This window comes from Gavia stellata, chromosome 18 (assembly GCF_030936135.1).
Source record: "Gavia stellata isolate bGavSte3 chromosome 18, bGavSte3.hap2, whole genome shotgun sequence".
Lineage (NCBI taxonomy): Eukaryota > Metazoa > Chordata > Aves > Gaviiformes > Gaviidae > Gavia > Gavia stellata.
The window spans coordinates 8,806,264-8,822,604 of record NC_082611.1 but is presented as its reverse complement, the minus strand read 5'-3'; the positions used below and the strand labels follow the sequence as shown (position 1 = coordinate 8,822,604).

The window sequence follows — 16,341 nt, the reverse complement described above, 5'->3', positions numbered from 1 at the left end:
TCCGCTCTGTTATGTAACTAATGGATTACAGACGAAGGGATTGCAGATAAACCTGGGAAGGTGTCCAGTTTTGTTCTGGAATTATTCTTTCTCTGTGCACCAGCATGATTCTGTGGCAATAAAACAGTATTTTACAAGGAATTTAGATCAATATATTGATTTTTCTGTTTCGTTTTAGAGTTACTAAAAGTAGATTGAATGGAAACTGTATAGAACAATTCTGGAGAAAAAAAAAGGGCTGTGTTCATACATGGTATTGGTCATCTATTCACCTTTTGGGGCATTTTCCCCTACCTGCAAAGCAAGTGTCATGATGATTATGTATCTCAAAGAGCCTCCTAGGAAATGTTTGCAAAATGTTTTGAAATCTTAGGTGTAACCTGTACTTGAACACTGTATTTTAAATTCAAAGTAAGTTAAGTACTGGCTTGAAAAAGCATAGGAAGTATTTCCTCGTGGAAGTAGCTGGCTCGCAGAGTTGATCACCTAACTGCATAAACAACAAAATTACAAAAAACCCCACCCAAACCGAGAAAGCATTATCAGTATCGATGGCCCATGAATTTTTTATTGAGAAGGTTAGAGCACACACCTGGGTCAAGCCCTCAGGCTTCTCCTCCCCAGCTGAGAGGGGCTAGCTCGACTGGAAACGGATTTTAGGAATCACAGCAGCTCTCCGTGGGCTCCCGGTACGATTTCAACGCCCGAGGGACGGGGCCCCGCCGAGGCACGGCAGCCAGCCGGCCTGCGGCAGCGCTGCGGAACGTGAGGGGCGGCAGCCAGACCCCCCCGCAGCGCCTGGCCCCGCTCCAACGGTCACCCCTTCCCGCCCTCCGCCCTCAGGCGGGCCGAGCCACGCGCCCGCCTCAGGCCGGCTCCCACCCGGCGAGGGGGGGGGGGGGGGGCGGAGCCCGCCACCTCCCGCCGCCCCGCCCTTCCCCCGTAGGCATGCGCAGCGGGAATTGGCGAGTGGGGCGGTCTTGCGCGTCAGCGAGTTGCTGCGCCGCAGCGCGAGGCGCCCGACGTACGGCGTCAGGGTTACGCAGGGCCGCACGTCGGCGGCGGAGGGCTCCTCCCCGCTGGCGACACCCACCGCCGGGCGCGGGGAGGGGGCGGCTGCGGGGCCCGGGCGGCGCGGCGGGGCCGCGGGCGGGGGTATATGGCGGCGGTTCTGTCCGCCCTGGCTGCCAGGCTCTCCCAGTCGGCCGCGGCCAGGTCCTACGGGGTGTTCTGCAAGGGGCTGACCAGGACCCTCCTCATCTTCTTCGACCTGGCCTGGAAGCTCCGCATCAACTTCCCCTACCTCTACATCGTCGCCTCCATGATGCTCAACGTGCGGCTGCAGGTGGGCGACGGCGGCGAGCGGGGCGGGGCTCGGGGGAGGGCTCGCGTCCCGGGTTTCAGCCCGGGGGTGCCGCCGCTGGGCGCGGGGGAGCGGCGACCGCCCGTTCCCGGAGGCGGCGGCTCGGCAGCCGCTGCCGCTTCCCCTGACTAACGGTGAGCGCCGTCGGACGTGTCCCCTTCCCTGGGCTGGGCGGGGGGGGGCGTTGCGCTCCCTTGTGTCACCACGGGAAACGTCGCTCGGGTGCTGCGCGGAGGCGGCCAGCTCTGGAGGCTTGCCTTTGCCTGCGTGCGGGTGCCGGTACCCCGTTACACGGCTTGCTCTGGAGGTCGGCAGCAAACGTGCCGCTTCCTCGTCTCAAGTTTATTCGTGCTGCTGAGCCATAGTTAAGGACAGGCGACACGTTGTGAACGTGTGCGTTTTGCTAATACATTCCTGACACCCTGTAAGGAGCTAATCAAATAATTTCCTCTATCAGTTTGTTTTTGTGGTTTGGTTTTTTTTTTGAAGTCAAGAACAATTGTAGCAGGGAAAATGTAGAGGTAGTTTTAAATAATAATGTCATTGCATGAAAATGACAGTTCAAATTTAATTTGCGTCTCTCCTGTCTTGAGCCTGTTTCTGCAAAACGTGGAACTCCCTAAAACAGCTTTGACCTAAAGACATTAGGAGCTCCTAGTCTTTGTAGGGTTGAAGTTTCATTGGTTTTGTGATGAAATGAGTTTTACTTTTAACTTAACTGGCAACAGAAGCAGGCTATGGACTATCACAACAAACATCTGCTCTAGCCAAAGATTGGACACTTTCTTTCTCCGGATAAACATAGCTGTAATGAAAGTTTTGACATCTGGCTAGCGGCCAAGTGCTGAAAGACAAGTCTGGTTGCAGTTTGTGACTTGTAAAAGGTAAGCTGAAATGGGAAGAGGTCAAAATGTGTCGTCGTATATTTTTATTTTTGGGACTCGTCCTACAGTTCTGAAGCTTGAAATGGAGCCACGCTGCCAGGAGTTGTACACGTAACTTAGTAACCTTGGTGGCTAAAAATGCCTTGCCTTTGCTTGTTATCTGTGTTAGTACGTAATAGTTCTCTTCTAACAACATCAGCTTGTCAGTTGACTGCAATATAACTAATACCCTCTAACTATGCCGGTGCCGCCAGTCCGACCAGTTTCCTTTGGGAAGCTGTGCACGGTACATTGTTGATTTCCAGTGTTGTGTGTCTGATTTCAGCACGCACTCCTGTTTACAGGAAGATTACCGTAATATTTGCCATTAATGTTAAGCCTCTAATCAGTTACAGTCTGCATTTTTATTGTTCAAGGAAAACGGTACTGTTACGCCCCGAGTCTCTCTAGCTGCTTGTTTGCTGACTCACTTTGATGCCTGTTACCTAAAGAGAGTTTGTAGCAGAATAAACTGAAACTACAGAAGAAAGTTTATATTTGGGTATGCTTCCTACCCCTTCGGATGTGCTCCAGCAGCCCGTAGGGAGACTTGTCTGTTTGGACTACTGTTACTTCTTGCAGTTGGGCCATTCTTTTTCTTTATGTTAGAGATTATTTTTTTTCTTTTTCTTTTATACTGGGCACCAAGAAACTGGGGTATTAGCCTAATAACTTTCTGCATTCTTTCCCTTTAGGTCCATATTGAGATCCACTGACTTGTGACTTGATGTGCTGCTTGCACTGTGTGCTGCAACTAGAGTCAATCACACTCTTCAAATTCAGCCTGTCGTGAAACAGCAAAGCTATGCTTGTTTTCTCTAGGACTATGAAGAAAGAAGATTTAAACCAGAAACGAGTATGTGGCAGTGGCCCAGATCATCACAAGGCAGCAGCTCACCTGACACACATGCATTCCGTGTTGAACAAGTCTCAAAATCATAGTAGCAGTTTACAAGAATTATTTTATTTTAACACCAGGAATTGTTCTCTCTTTAATACTATACCTCTGCCTTCTATTGGCAAGGAAATGCCTCCGAGTTTGAGTGAATCAGCAGGGAGGAACTCAAGTGCAGCTGCTCCTTGGAAGGATTCGTTTAATCTGCATTTTTCTTCTGGGAAAGACAGCCTTGATAGGGTTTCTCACTGCATTAATAGTATTCCAGTAATGGGCTGGCTGGAGAAAGCTTGTAGTTTTGCTGGAGACTTCAGCTCATGCTGTCCAGAAGACAACTTTGTATGTGTTGCACACTTCTGGCTGGGAAATTTGCAGTATAATAAAAACCTGCAGTTTCTGGAATTAGAAATGAGCGGTAGCAAAGAGAATGAATTGCAGCTTGCATTTCTTAAAGAGTTGGAGCTTGGTGGACTTCCTGATCTCTGTTCTATTCCAGTTGCCTCACTGAACGAATATGCTATGGGACTCTTAAACTACCAGAAACTGTGTTTCTTTCTTTATTACTTAAACCTTGTCTCTTCAGAGCAAACACTTGGATACAAGCAAATGCTTTCGAGTATACCCTATGTGACTAGTAATTTTCACATCATGCAGCTAGTAATTTCTGTGCTAGCTTTTGCACTAGCAGGTCTCTGGTATGCAGTAGTGAAGGTAAAAAAGTACTAAGATTTTAATAATTACTATTTTTAACATTAATAGAAACTTAATTGACTAAATAACAGAGAAGGTTACAGTTCAGGTTTTAGTGAGAAGTACACAGCTAAAGTAAAAATTGTATAATAGCTAGTAAAACTGGCTGTTGGAAGAATAGGGACTTTTTTGTAAGGAATATCTGCATCTGAGTGGAAAGAACTTCTTAATCTTGGGGACTTCTGCTGGTCTGCCATTAACACTAGACCAGAACCCAATTTGATTGTTTAGCACAGATCCTTTGTTTTCTTTAGGGCTTGTGTTAGCAGAGTGTTCTGGCTGCTATTTACAACCATTTCCAATGAAACTGTTTCTTGTAGAATTGAATTCCTGCTCTGAATCCAACAGTAACTAATGTATCAGTCCTTAAAACACTTTGAACTGGAAAGCTGTTGGGAGGGTGGTCTTCAATACAGCATAATTCTCAGCAGTGTTCCTTTGCAAGGATGGTACTGCTCTAATTTAAACACTATCTCAGAGCTTTATTGCATTGCAGTAGACACTATAAACAATTTTCTAAAAGAATGTCTTCTTTCCTTGATAAAGTGGTTGTTATCACTGAAGCATAGTAATAATTTCTGGGCCTGTTGACTTTGGCTTTGGGACAGACTTCTGACAACGGGGCTTGGCAAAGAATGGAGCGAGAATGTTGGAATCAATAGAGCTGCTTCTGAATAAGAATTTGCAGGAATAGGCTCCCCCGGGCACTTAGATGGAGAAACTCATTGTGCAGTAGGTCAAAGTTTGAACTCAGTGTCCAAAATTCTCAACAAGGGAGTTGGTGTAGGTGGGCTTAATGTGCTCTAGGGGCTTACCTAAAGAGGGAGGTATTGATACGGTGAGTTAGGATGCATTTTCAGCTCACCCTTCACTCTGAGTTAAAAGTGAGGACTTAATGCAGAGTAAAGTCATGCCAGTGATTCACACACCAAGTATCCTTTTTGCTAGCTAGCTAGCTTCATTTTGGAAAGAGAATAAGTGATGTTGCATTTAGTTTGAACTGAATTCACCTGGAAAGCCAGCAGAGTTTTTAATGTGGTGTTTATTTGGGTGTTAGCACGCTTGTGTAGAGAAGTCCTTGATTGTGAAGATGAGATGCCAGTTATCAGTGTTATGGAGAGACATGATGGAATTTTTTTAACCTTATTTGAGTGCTGAAAGTAAGATGTACTACTTTTTATGTTAAATGATATGTTGTGTTTTTATTGTCCCCATTGGTTGGCTATTTCTTCTGGATGCTAGAAGAGATAAAAAGCCATTTACTTTAATTTAGGAAATAACTTTTTCCCTGGTGTGTACTTTTATTAAGTGTTTAACTTCTAGACTTTTGACCACATGATTATCTGTCACAAAATTACCAAAAGCCTCAAAATAATAGTGGATTAAATATTGCAAGTAATTATTTTGATAGCAACAGTTTCCTTAGTCAAGCCATTCATACTATTCACTCCCATCTCCACTGCTGCAATTTATCACCCTTGCAGTGGTATTAACACAAGTGTTTGTGGATTAAGATTGCTGAAGCGATGTGGATCTGAAACCCCAAAACGCTAGAAACAAAGACAGTTCTCCAAAAGTCTGTGGCTTATTTGAGTTATGGTGTTAAACTGTTGTCTGCATATCGCTTGACCCAAAAAAACATTTGGCAGAGCTGAGGGTAGAGGAATGAAGGTGGGGAGGGGCTGGGGCCTGTTTAAGCTGGCTTGATTGCTAAAGAAAACATTGTGCAACTGGATCTTAATCTCTATAACTAGCTATATAGGTAAAGAAATACTCTTTTCCTGTATGGTGAGCTTTTTTTTAAGTTGCACATAAACACAGTCCTGCATCCACAACTGAGTGCTTGAACTTCCTGTATAAAGAATCGATTGGCACAGTTGTACCTGTAGTTGTTACTTGAGACCTCCTCTGTTCAGCTGAACGGTTTGGCCTGGGAGATTCTCTACTCTGCTGTACAGCATTTGGGAACCACATATTTAGGGAACCGTAGTTACATACAACACAAGCTTGTAGGTGTTATTGTGGGTTAATAGGCAAGAGGAGTAGCTGAAGGCATAAAAGCATTAATCCAGTTTTTAACGCACCTATTCTTTGTGGTGATTTTAAAGGGAAAAGGCGGGGGAAACGCAACATGAGAGAAACTAGAATTTAAATGTCTGTACAGTGGGGTGCCAAGGGTTGTCTCTATTGATGACAAGCCTATGCAGGAGGGGTTCTTGGAATGTTGAATCATGTTATGTGCCACAGTCCAGCTCTAATACAGTCCTGTTTTAAGCAAAATTTGCTTTGAGTGAGTGGCCTTTAATCACTTATTACAGGATCACTTTAAATACAGATACAATACAGCTAAGCGAAATGATGGATTTTTCTGTGTATTATATGTATTTTGAACATAAGATATAAAGAATATGTCTTAAGTGAGTGGATTTATTCCATTTTATGATAGTTTATGTACTTTGCCTTGGATTTTATTGCTTAAAACCTAAAAGGTAACTTTCTAACTTGAACATTCCTTCTGAAATTCAATTAAAGGATATTTTGGTATGTTAAAATCTCTCGTAATATACTGCACTTTAAGCTTGGGGAGGCCATAAATTGCAAGCACTGTTCTTGCACTAATAGAACTGTTTGACTGGCAGCGACAATGCTCAAATGGCTTTTACTGTCTGGGGGAGAATAGTGAACCAGAAGGATGGCACTCCTTTGAAACTATATATAAATCAAACACTATATGGTTTAGGCCACTGTTTTCTCCCTACAAATCTTTGGATATCAACTCATCTCAAAAGATGGAAGGTGTCTCAGCTAAGAACTGGTTTGTATGGCGTTTCATGTCTTCAATAAGTCAGATGTGGAAGCTGCTTTTCTGAGTAAATGTGCTGTTAGCGCTGAGACTGTCTTGGATGATTGTTATAGTAGAGGAGAATAACATTTTTAGGAGAGGTAAGGGACCTTTATACTGAACCAGGAGTTGCCTTCTTATTTCCAGTTCCTCTCTCATCTCGCTCTTCTGTTGGTGTTGTAAAGAGGTATTTCTAAGCAAAATGTCAGGGTTCTACTAAACAACTCATACTTTCTAAAATTTCGTTGAACAGTGTCCAGATCCCTCCTGCACTACATAGCAGAGAGTTCTATTTCTGCCATTAGAAAACAAATTATGTAAGAAAATACTCGATAATTGCCTAGTAGTTTCCCATAACTGTACACTTGAGTGGAAATTTACTATATGGTATACTGATTTGAAAAAGAAAATGATACTTTTAAATGTGTGTGCACAGAGCACTGCATGTAGATAAAAAGTGTTTTATCACAGTATGATGTTGGAATGCTTAAGCAAATGCTTATTTACTTTCTGACATTACAATGCAAAATGCAGTAGAGATGGTGTTGTACTTCTCAGTGTGGTATTAGTGCAATATTAGAAATCATCTGTGTGCATCATCATGCACCATGAGACAGTTTTATCTGCAGATATTTTTTAGCCTTTTGCTTTTTCAGTGTTGGGTTGTGGGGTTTTTTTTGGGGGGTGTGTGTTTGGTGTTTTCTTGTTTGGTTTTTTTTTGTGGTTTTGTTGTTTTGTGAGTGGTGTTTTTTTTTTTAGGACTGTGAAGACTGCACTTTCTTAAACTTTGCCAAAGTTTGCTTTCTTTCTCCTTTTCTCCTCCCTTGCCCCTCCTTATAGGTAAACACACTTCCAATTTTTGGAAGAAGCAAGCCTGTAGGTGATCGCCTAATATATCATCTTATTGTCAAGGTGTTCCTTTTGTTTTTATGGCCTGGTCTTACCTATGTTTTCCTTCTCTTCCCTCCCCATCATTTCTCAGCATAAGCATATGCTGATATTCTGTTCCATTTCAGAAACACTCTGCTGTAATGAATTATGCATATCAAATTGACAGAAACCATGTAGAGATTTAAGCATCCATAATCTGTCATTAGGGTGTATGACAAGTAGTATATCTGACAGAGCAATAGGTAGTCAATGTGACATATTTCTGTTCTTTCCCTTCAAAACAGCTGCTTTGATTAAAATCTAATATTTAATTCAAATTTGTAGTACCTCTGTCAGCTAAGAATTGCAGCTAGAGTTTGGAGCTTATGAAATACCTTGAGGTCAAAACTTGAGAAACAGTTACGCTAGCTTCAATACTCTTCAGGTTTTTAAGTTATTAGTATAACTGAAAAATTCACATGAATGTACTCTTAAACGTCAACCTTTTTTTTTCTAAGAGTGCATAGAATAAAATGTGTTCTGATACTTGTTTCTGTGATGCACAGTCAATAATGGGGGGGGGAATCTTTTTAGGATTTTTTTTTTTAGAATTTTTGTGATGAATCCCCTTCCAATATCTCAGACTACAAAGCCTGTAATCCTCAAGGAAGAGCTACATTCAATAGAACTTTCAAATAAACAACTTGTTGGCTATGAAAATACTAATATTTATGATCAGCTCATATACTTGTATTCAAGGACATCAATATCAATCTGCTGACAGTGTGAAAACAAGAATAATATAGAAGTGTTAGAATAATGCTATCCTTTACCACCCTGCACTAAGTAAATCCTATTGGTGTGTACTTTGAAATTAATCCTGTATTGCATTCCAAAATCTCAATTATCTTAGTCTTTTTGGAATTGGTGATACAAGACTCAGACCAAGTAGATGGTTATTTCATTGTTAGCAATGAAATAAATTTAAAAGCTGAAACATTGTAGAAAATGACCTGAGGGATTTCCAGAAAGAAAATCTGCCTTGAAAAGATCCAGTTTATTTCTGTGATCTCAATATATTCATAGTCTGTTTTGCAAATCACTTTTCTTCCTTCTTTGTGGAAGATCTATTAAACCTGATAGCAAAAATGGTTAAAAGCCAAACTTTTAAAAGTATCAGTGCTCTTTAATTTTCTGTTTGTAGTAAATCTTACCTATGATCAAATGTAAAAATACCTAAATGTAATTTAAGCTTTTGTTCTTAAAAGTAGGTAAATCTAATGCTTAGTGCCTGATTCATCACTTGAAGTTGAGTGTTCCATGAACTTTCTTGAAAATGGGTTCTGCTACCTGCTGGTGACTAACACTGATTTTAAATGCTGACACTTACAAGACTTCCTGTGAACTGTGATGTTATCCATGCAGAACAATTTTAGTCTATGGCCTTGGTCTCTGGCCCTAATTTTTTTTTTATCGCAATCTGGGAGATGGAGAAGGCTGGCACAAACTGTTTTTGTTTGTTCCAGAGAAAGATGTTTACAACTTTGTATGTATTTTAGACATTTATTGTAACACTTTTTAACTTGTGAGAGGAGTTTCCATAGTAAACTTGAAACCTGTTGTCCTAATGAGGTGAATACAGACTTTTGAATATATAGAGTGCTATCTAAGCTTCCAGAAGCTGTTGATTGTGATGCTGCTCACTTGCACCACAGGAGGGAGTTACACATCAGACTTTTAAATATTTTCAGTTACGGCATTGTTTCTTCTTAGTACAGTACATTTCAGTTTATAAATATGCTGACTTTGACTTGTCTCATGGATTGTCACTGCAAATAGGTTAATGTACAAAATCAATACACAGCGGTAATGTATTGTGACTGTTTACAGTTGAACTCTGAATACCAATTGATGGATTTTAGGAAGCTATTTAAAAACAGAAATAAAAATCTTTTTAAAAATTATCTTTTTGTCTGTGCTCAACAAAAGAGCTGGTCTTGGTGCTTCTCATTCCAATTTTTCACTGTATAAATTGTACAGATGTACTTAAAGAGATCATGTTTCTGACAATATAAAGTCAGACAGCGAGTGGCTTTTTCAGAGATACAATTTGTGAGATGTGTGTTTACTGAATACCAAACATTTAAAATCTGTGTGAGAATAAAAGGGCATTTATGCTTGGCCTTGGAAATTTGGTATCTGAGCTCTACGCAAGGTTACTCACGTTAGCCACCAATATTCATTCATAGGCATTCTTTTCTTTTTACATGCTTTTTTTTTTAGTGACACACCTTAACAAACCAGTTACATTCAATGTAATTCCAAGGTATTTCCTAACTAACTGGCTCTAATCTTGCAACATAATTTCATTTTAGAAGGGGAAAGCGAACCATGCTAAATATGTCGAAAGCCATAGCAACTTTCTTGCGTAAGTCAGGGTAGCATTGCTGGATGTTTCTCTTCAGGGTTAAAAGCACCTTAGTATTAACAGATATCTCAGACCTCTTTGGTTTTTGCTGAATAAAATATTCACATTAAGGCAGTGGAATAAGCATGTATTCTTTGCTTAATGTGGAGCATTAAAAACATATTTAAAAAAACCCTGAAAACCCTCACTTTTCAGATCTCTCTTCTGAAAGTTGCTATCAATCACATGACTTTTTGATTCTAGACTCAAAACTTACAGTTTTTGTTTGATCTCCGGGTCCCTTGATACAAAAAGTGATACATTTTGAGGAAATATTATTGTTATGTGCTGTATTTATTCTGAAAAGAAATGGTATTGACAATCCTGAAGAAAAGGCTGATACCTTGAGTACAAAATTAGCATGTACTATTTTTCTTAATGATGAATGCTGAGAGCATATTTTCCCTCAAAACGTGCATTCAAACAGAAAAAAAGAAGGGGGGGAGGAAAATGAATGTAATCATCTAATAACGTCTGTGAAGTTTTGGCATGTGATTAAACATCCATGGTTAAAAAAGGGCTACCAACGCTCTCTCTGCAGTTCACTGTAGATTCCTCATTGCTTCTGGAATTTGCATACTTATTTGCATGCATACTGCATATGCAGTACATACTGAAGTAATAGTTTCTAACCTCTTTGGCTGCCCACAATGTTCCAGCCATGCCACTGTGACAGTGATGTGATGTGATCTAGCCTTAATCACTCACGTTGTCATTGCTTTCAGGTGGTTTATCAGTAGTTTTATATATATTTATATAAATGGGCACGATACCTGCAGTACACGGGGACTTGAAGGAACTCAGAATACTTTTGCAAATAAATGCATGAACAGACATGCTACCATGCGCATAGCCAAATCTCTTCCTGGTAGGATTTGAAGTGTTTTGAAGTCAGATTTAAGTTGGTGGCCTATGACTTTGTGGTAGTCTATCTTTGTTCATCTCATACTATAGAATTCTATGAGATCAGCTCATCTGTACAGGAGCCCAAATTTCCTCTGTGCAAATCTGAGATTGCCAGAAGAACCTTTTAGCAATTTAAACCCATCACAATGTTTACCTCTTCAGTATGTTTCTTAGTTCTTGCCTTTCTGGCAGATATGATAGCAGCTTAAAATTAAAAACCAAAACCTCAAACCAAATGCAAATACCAAAGATTCTGCTGAAGATTTCTTAAGGAGATGATATTTCTAAGGTAGATGGAGTGCTTTACTTTCCATTAAAAGAGAAAATATTGGATGGGGGTGTTGTTATCAAGAACTGTGGTGTGCTTGTAAAAAGCATGTTGTAAGTCTCTTGAGTGTTAGGAAGTGCTACGTCTATTTATTATCACAAATATTTTGTAGCCATATCAAAATACTCCTGTATTTATCTTTAACCTCATAGTTCAAAGAAAAAAAAAAACAACAACAAACACATTTTGGAATTCTTTCAAGTATTATGCATTGTTAAAAGTATCCCCAAGGGCAAAGGACCAAAACCTACACAGAAGTCAAACGCTCACCTCTTGCTCATTGAACAAAAAGCCAGCAGCAATGACAGGCAGGATGTTTTTGATGCTCTTTTTTTTGGGCTAGTGGCTGGAGCCCTTAATCACTTTAGCTGGAAATTATTCACAAGTAACCCTTCTGACCTCAGTAATCCTATCTTGCTTCATATAATAATAAAAAAAAAATCTTTTCTACACCAGGGATTCCTAAATTGCCTCTCAGGTCTTAGCCTTGCATACCAAGTATTGCACACTGACTGCAAGCATGTATGACCTGCTCCAGAGTTAGAATAGTTACATTTCCAATTTCTGGTCTTTGCTCCCCTCCTTCGATATAAAAGCATTTTAGAGTAAAAAAAAACCCCAAAAATATTTTTCTGACAATGTATAGCACCTTTCTAAGGGCTTGCTTGTACACCCTCAGCTGTCTTGTCATTTTAGGTCAGGTTTGTAGATGTTGAATTTTCTATCAGGCTGAAAATCAGAGACTACCACAAAAACTAGATTTACTTGTCAAGACAGAATGAAAATTTAAACCTTTTTCAAAGTTGGACGGCCTTCTTTTATCTTCTGTCCTTTCTAGCTGCTTTCTGAGGGAGAACATCTGTACAGACTATAGCAGGTTTCAAGTCTTTCACTTTGATATATGGTGTGTGTTCCGAAGAATCCGTTGGTTAAAATAAAAGCTGTCTGGTCTGTGTTGTCACTGTCAAACATAATTTTCAGCGCTCTTCCTCCCATTTTCTTTCTGGTTTATAATCATTCATTTGCAGCTGATAACTGTATCTTCTGATTTCTTTCTATTTAGCTAAACTACTTACTTGCCAATGCCAGCAAGCTAGAAGTTTGTAGAGATTTTCATCACTGGATGTTTTGTTATGGTCAGTTCATCAAGCTTCTTCGCTACTTGCTCAATTTACAGTTAATTCTAATATATTCTCATAAAGTATCCATAAGGCATTGTAGCTGTTTCTGAATGGATTATTTAGCAGCTTCTCTTTCCTCATATAGGAAGTGTTTTTTCTGAAGGCCCCTATTGAAATAGCATTGTCCAAAGGTTTGATTCCACTTTGTATGTTGCTATTGTTACTATAAAAGAACGCTTTTATGACTGAAAAATACCTCTGATAAATCTTTGTACTCACACGTGCTTGTTAAATCCAGCAGCTGATCTGCCTGGGAGGGAACTGCACTTCTGCCTCCTGGCAGATACTCTAGCTGTGATAGATAATGACATAAACAAGATGACTCTTCTCAACCTAACATACAAAATCTGAGAGGTAAGGAATAAATTCAGGGGGAAAAAAAAGACCAACCAAGAAAAAAAAAAAAAAAAAGTGCTTTGAACATACTTTTGGTTAAATTTTGATAGGTCATTTTGCCAGAAAGATGGGCTGAGAAGATGTGAATTACAACTTGAGACAAGAGGTAACATAGATCTGATCTGATTTTCCTTTGTAACAGGAAATCTGTCAAATAGTTCAGATCCCATGGTCGGGGTGGGGTTAAACAAGACTGGAAATGGGCTCAGAGGACATAACAAAGCACAAATATTTTACATCTGTTTTATGGAAAAGGAAAATTACACTTTTACTGTTTTTCCCCCAGAGTTATTTCTGTTATCCTTCCGGTCCTACATCCACCTTATGATAATGCAGAACTAGAAGGTGAAGTAGTCCATTAAAAATGTGGAGAAAGCAAGCAAGGTTTTGTGGGTTTGGTTTTTTTTCATTCCAGAAAGTGTAATCAATAAGAAAAGAAATCTGATAGTAGGATTTATCTGTTTAAGTAACTTAAAGTGGTTTTAGTAGGACAAATCACAGCTTCAATCCTGTAATCCAATCACACAAGATCAGGACTGATGTCTAGCCTTGTTGACTTAAACAGAGCTCTGTAAGCATGAGATCTCCCTATGTGAACCAAACTACAAGGTCTGGAGTTGTGTTTTTTATGGGAATATCCTTAAATTTAGGCCAGGTTAAAAGTCCAGGCCTACTGACAGTAGCGTCAATGGGAATCTCCCCAGCAATTCAAATGCAGACAATACCATGTTCCTGAAGTGCTTTGAAATTCATTGCATACTTTCCAAATATTGTACTCCTCGTAGAAAAACAATCTTAAAATATAAGTGTATTATTTTGAAACAAAGAGTCAGCATTTACCAACTGAGAACTATAAAAATAAAATACACAATAGTTATAGCATACTGGATGGTCTTCTAAAACAGAGGAAACTCCCAGGAATTCCAGTTTATAAAATAGTATAATTTGCTATTTTATTTGAATTATTAAATTGATAACAGCTTTTGGTAAGTACTTTTACATAGCTTTAGTCACTATTGCTTTTTAATCTTAGATATTCTCACATGAACTGCACAAAGGCATTGTTAACAAGGTTATTACAGCTTTATATGCAAAGTAAGTGTAACTAACTTGTTTTGGGTTTTTTTTCCTGGAGTATTAAATTTTAATTTTTTTGTTTCTTGACTACACATTGTTCACCTACAATATGCTGGCTCTTGTATTACTTTGTTTAAATTCAGGTGCTTGATGTTGGTACTGCAGTTAAAGAAATAAAAGTTTAGTATTTTTATCTGCTACTAATGATCAAGAAAATATATTGGACTATCTTCTTGAAATGGTGAGTTAATGAAGTCACACCAAATTACATTAATTAGAAAGTCCTTACAAGAAATTAGGCTGTTAGAAGAAATGGGTATGAAAAAATACTTCAGAGCTCTTTTTCGTTTCATAGTTTAAATCACAACACATTCTGCTTTCAAATTAATCTGACAAATATTGTTATGTTGTAATAATTTCTTGTTATTGTAAGGAAGAATCCACAGTCAGTTTCTCCCAGTTATTCTAAACTGACACACACATCGGTAGAGTAATAAGAGTGTCTCCTTGCAATTTCCACTTAAAACAGAAGACACCCCAACTAACAGTAAATTCAATAATTCAGGGAGAATTTTACATGACTTTTTTTTAATTTGCTGTTGTTACCAATGGCTTTATTAAAGAAGTACTACAGAAGTGTTAAATGATTGCTGATCGTTAGTAGAAGGGGAGGAGAAATTATTTTAATCAGGCAGACTCAAAACTCGGAGTCTGCATCTAAACTTTTGCTAATGGGCTCTGTAAGGAAATCGGAAAAGAGTTCCCGTTACTCAAGAAATTATTGAACGTTGAGTGGTCAGGCCTCTGTTCAAAACTGGACTGAAACCAACGTAGTATATCCACACCTTTGTAGCAGCCTTCAGAGAGTCTGTTGGTCATCATACTCCCAGCGTACCTCTAAGCTTGCGACTTAGAGATAAAAGACTCTTTTCATTAACATAAAATATGATATTGTAGTTTCCTGAGTATATGTATATAACCATACATAAATATTTACACATAAACATAAACATGCATTAATTTCTTTGCTTGTTTAGCTCAAAAATAAATTTCTGCTTAAGTGCTTTCCATAAATGATAAAAAGTCCAGTAGCAAAGAATGGAAACATATCCCTAAATGCTACATTAAGCATGGTAAAAGCATACCTTTCTTTTCTGTTGTATTGTTCTTGGAACAATATTGGAATTAATATGGATCTTCCAAAATTCCAGTGTGATAAAGATACTACTTTACTCATTCCTATTGTCTATGGTCAGCATTCTGGAATAACATCTTTAATTGATTAGCAGTTTAGCTTTCTGAGAAGACTGCTTTTTCTGCATTTATCTGTCACTACATGCAGTTTCAGAATCTAATAAAACAATATTATCTCCTTTCTAATAGTTTCACGACAGCCTTTCATTTTAGCTGAAGAATATGAAGAAGAATTTATCTCCTTTTAATTCATATCTGTGTATCTCAGCTTTACTAAAACAGAATGAAATACAACATTTATAGAAAAGAGAGCTTTGTACAAATTATGCAGAAAATCCAGACCATTTCAGAAAAAAGCAGCAGCTAGAAAAATAACTGCCAGGCTACTGTTCTTCATAGAGTAAATCTGGAAATTCTGTAGAACCGATGAGGACGCTGAAGATTCAAATATAAGAAATGCCTAAAAATACTTCATGGAATGATTTCATCTATGAAGGAGATAGATAACCATTCTTGTCAACAATTTAAAAAAGGTTTTCACTGTGAGAGAACAAGACATTATTTAAGAATATAAATAGTAGTCAGATACCAGTCTATTTATCTCGCAAATGTGATGAAGATGTTGGAAAAAATTATCTGTTTATTTTAATTGTAGTTATCTGCCATCTTGTTCTTCAGGTTTGGAGTCTTCCATATATGCTGAGTTCTGGAAGAGCCTTACAGATGGGAATAAAGAGCAAGGGCATGATTTTGTTAGTCACGAGAATTTAGCTGTGCTCATTATCCATCTTCTACTGAAATGGTTTCTCTTCTAGCAGGAATACCAGAATGCAGGCCTTACCAGGCCAGAGAGGAGAAAAGATCCTTGCAGAAAAGAATTAATTTGTTCTCAGCTGGTACAATAACTGAACTAAATATCCTGGATTCTCATGCTTTTGAAGTGTTCTCAGTCAACAGCAGATTCCAAAAACTTTTATGTGAAAAGTCTTTCAAGTATAAATGTACTGTTATTTCATAAAGCTTTCAATTTTTCCCCACAAACATATAAGGAAATGGAGAAGACATTCTGTTTAAAAAAATATTCTTTATCCAGTGTGAAAACGTTGAGCAGTGCACATTTACTTGAGGAGTTTTGTGAATTAAAATTGT

The 16,341-nt window shown here is 38.9% G+C and overlaps 1 protein-coding gene across 1 annotated transcript; it reads left to right on the top strand.

Moving 5' to 3' along the window:
* Positions 1–1,159: 1,159 nt before the first annotated feature.
* On the top strand, positions 1,160–9,600 carry LOC132318603 (small integral membrane protein 10-like protein 2A). Its single transcript, XM_059826456.1, has 2 exons — positions 1,160–1,345; positions 2,982–9,600. Exons 1-2 carry the CDS (start codon positions 1,160–1,162, stop codon positions 3,000–3,002), a joined length of 207 nt encoding a protein of 68 aa, XP_059682439.1. The 3' UTR covers positions 3,003–9,600.
* Positions 9,601–16,341: the final 6,741 nt, after the last annotated feature.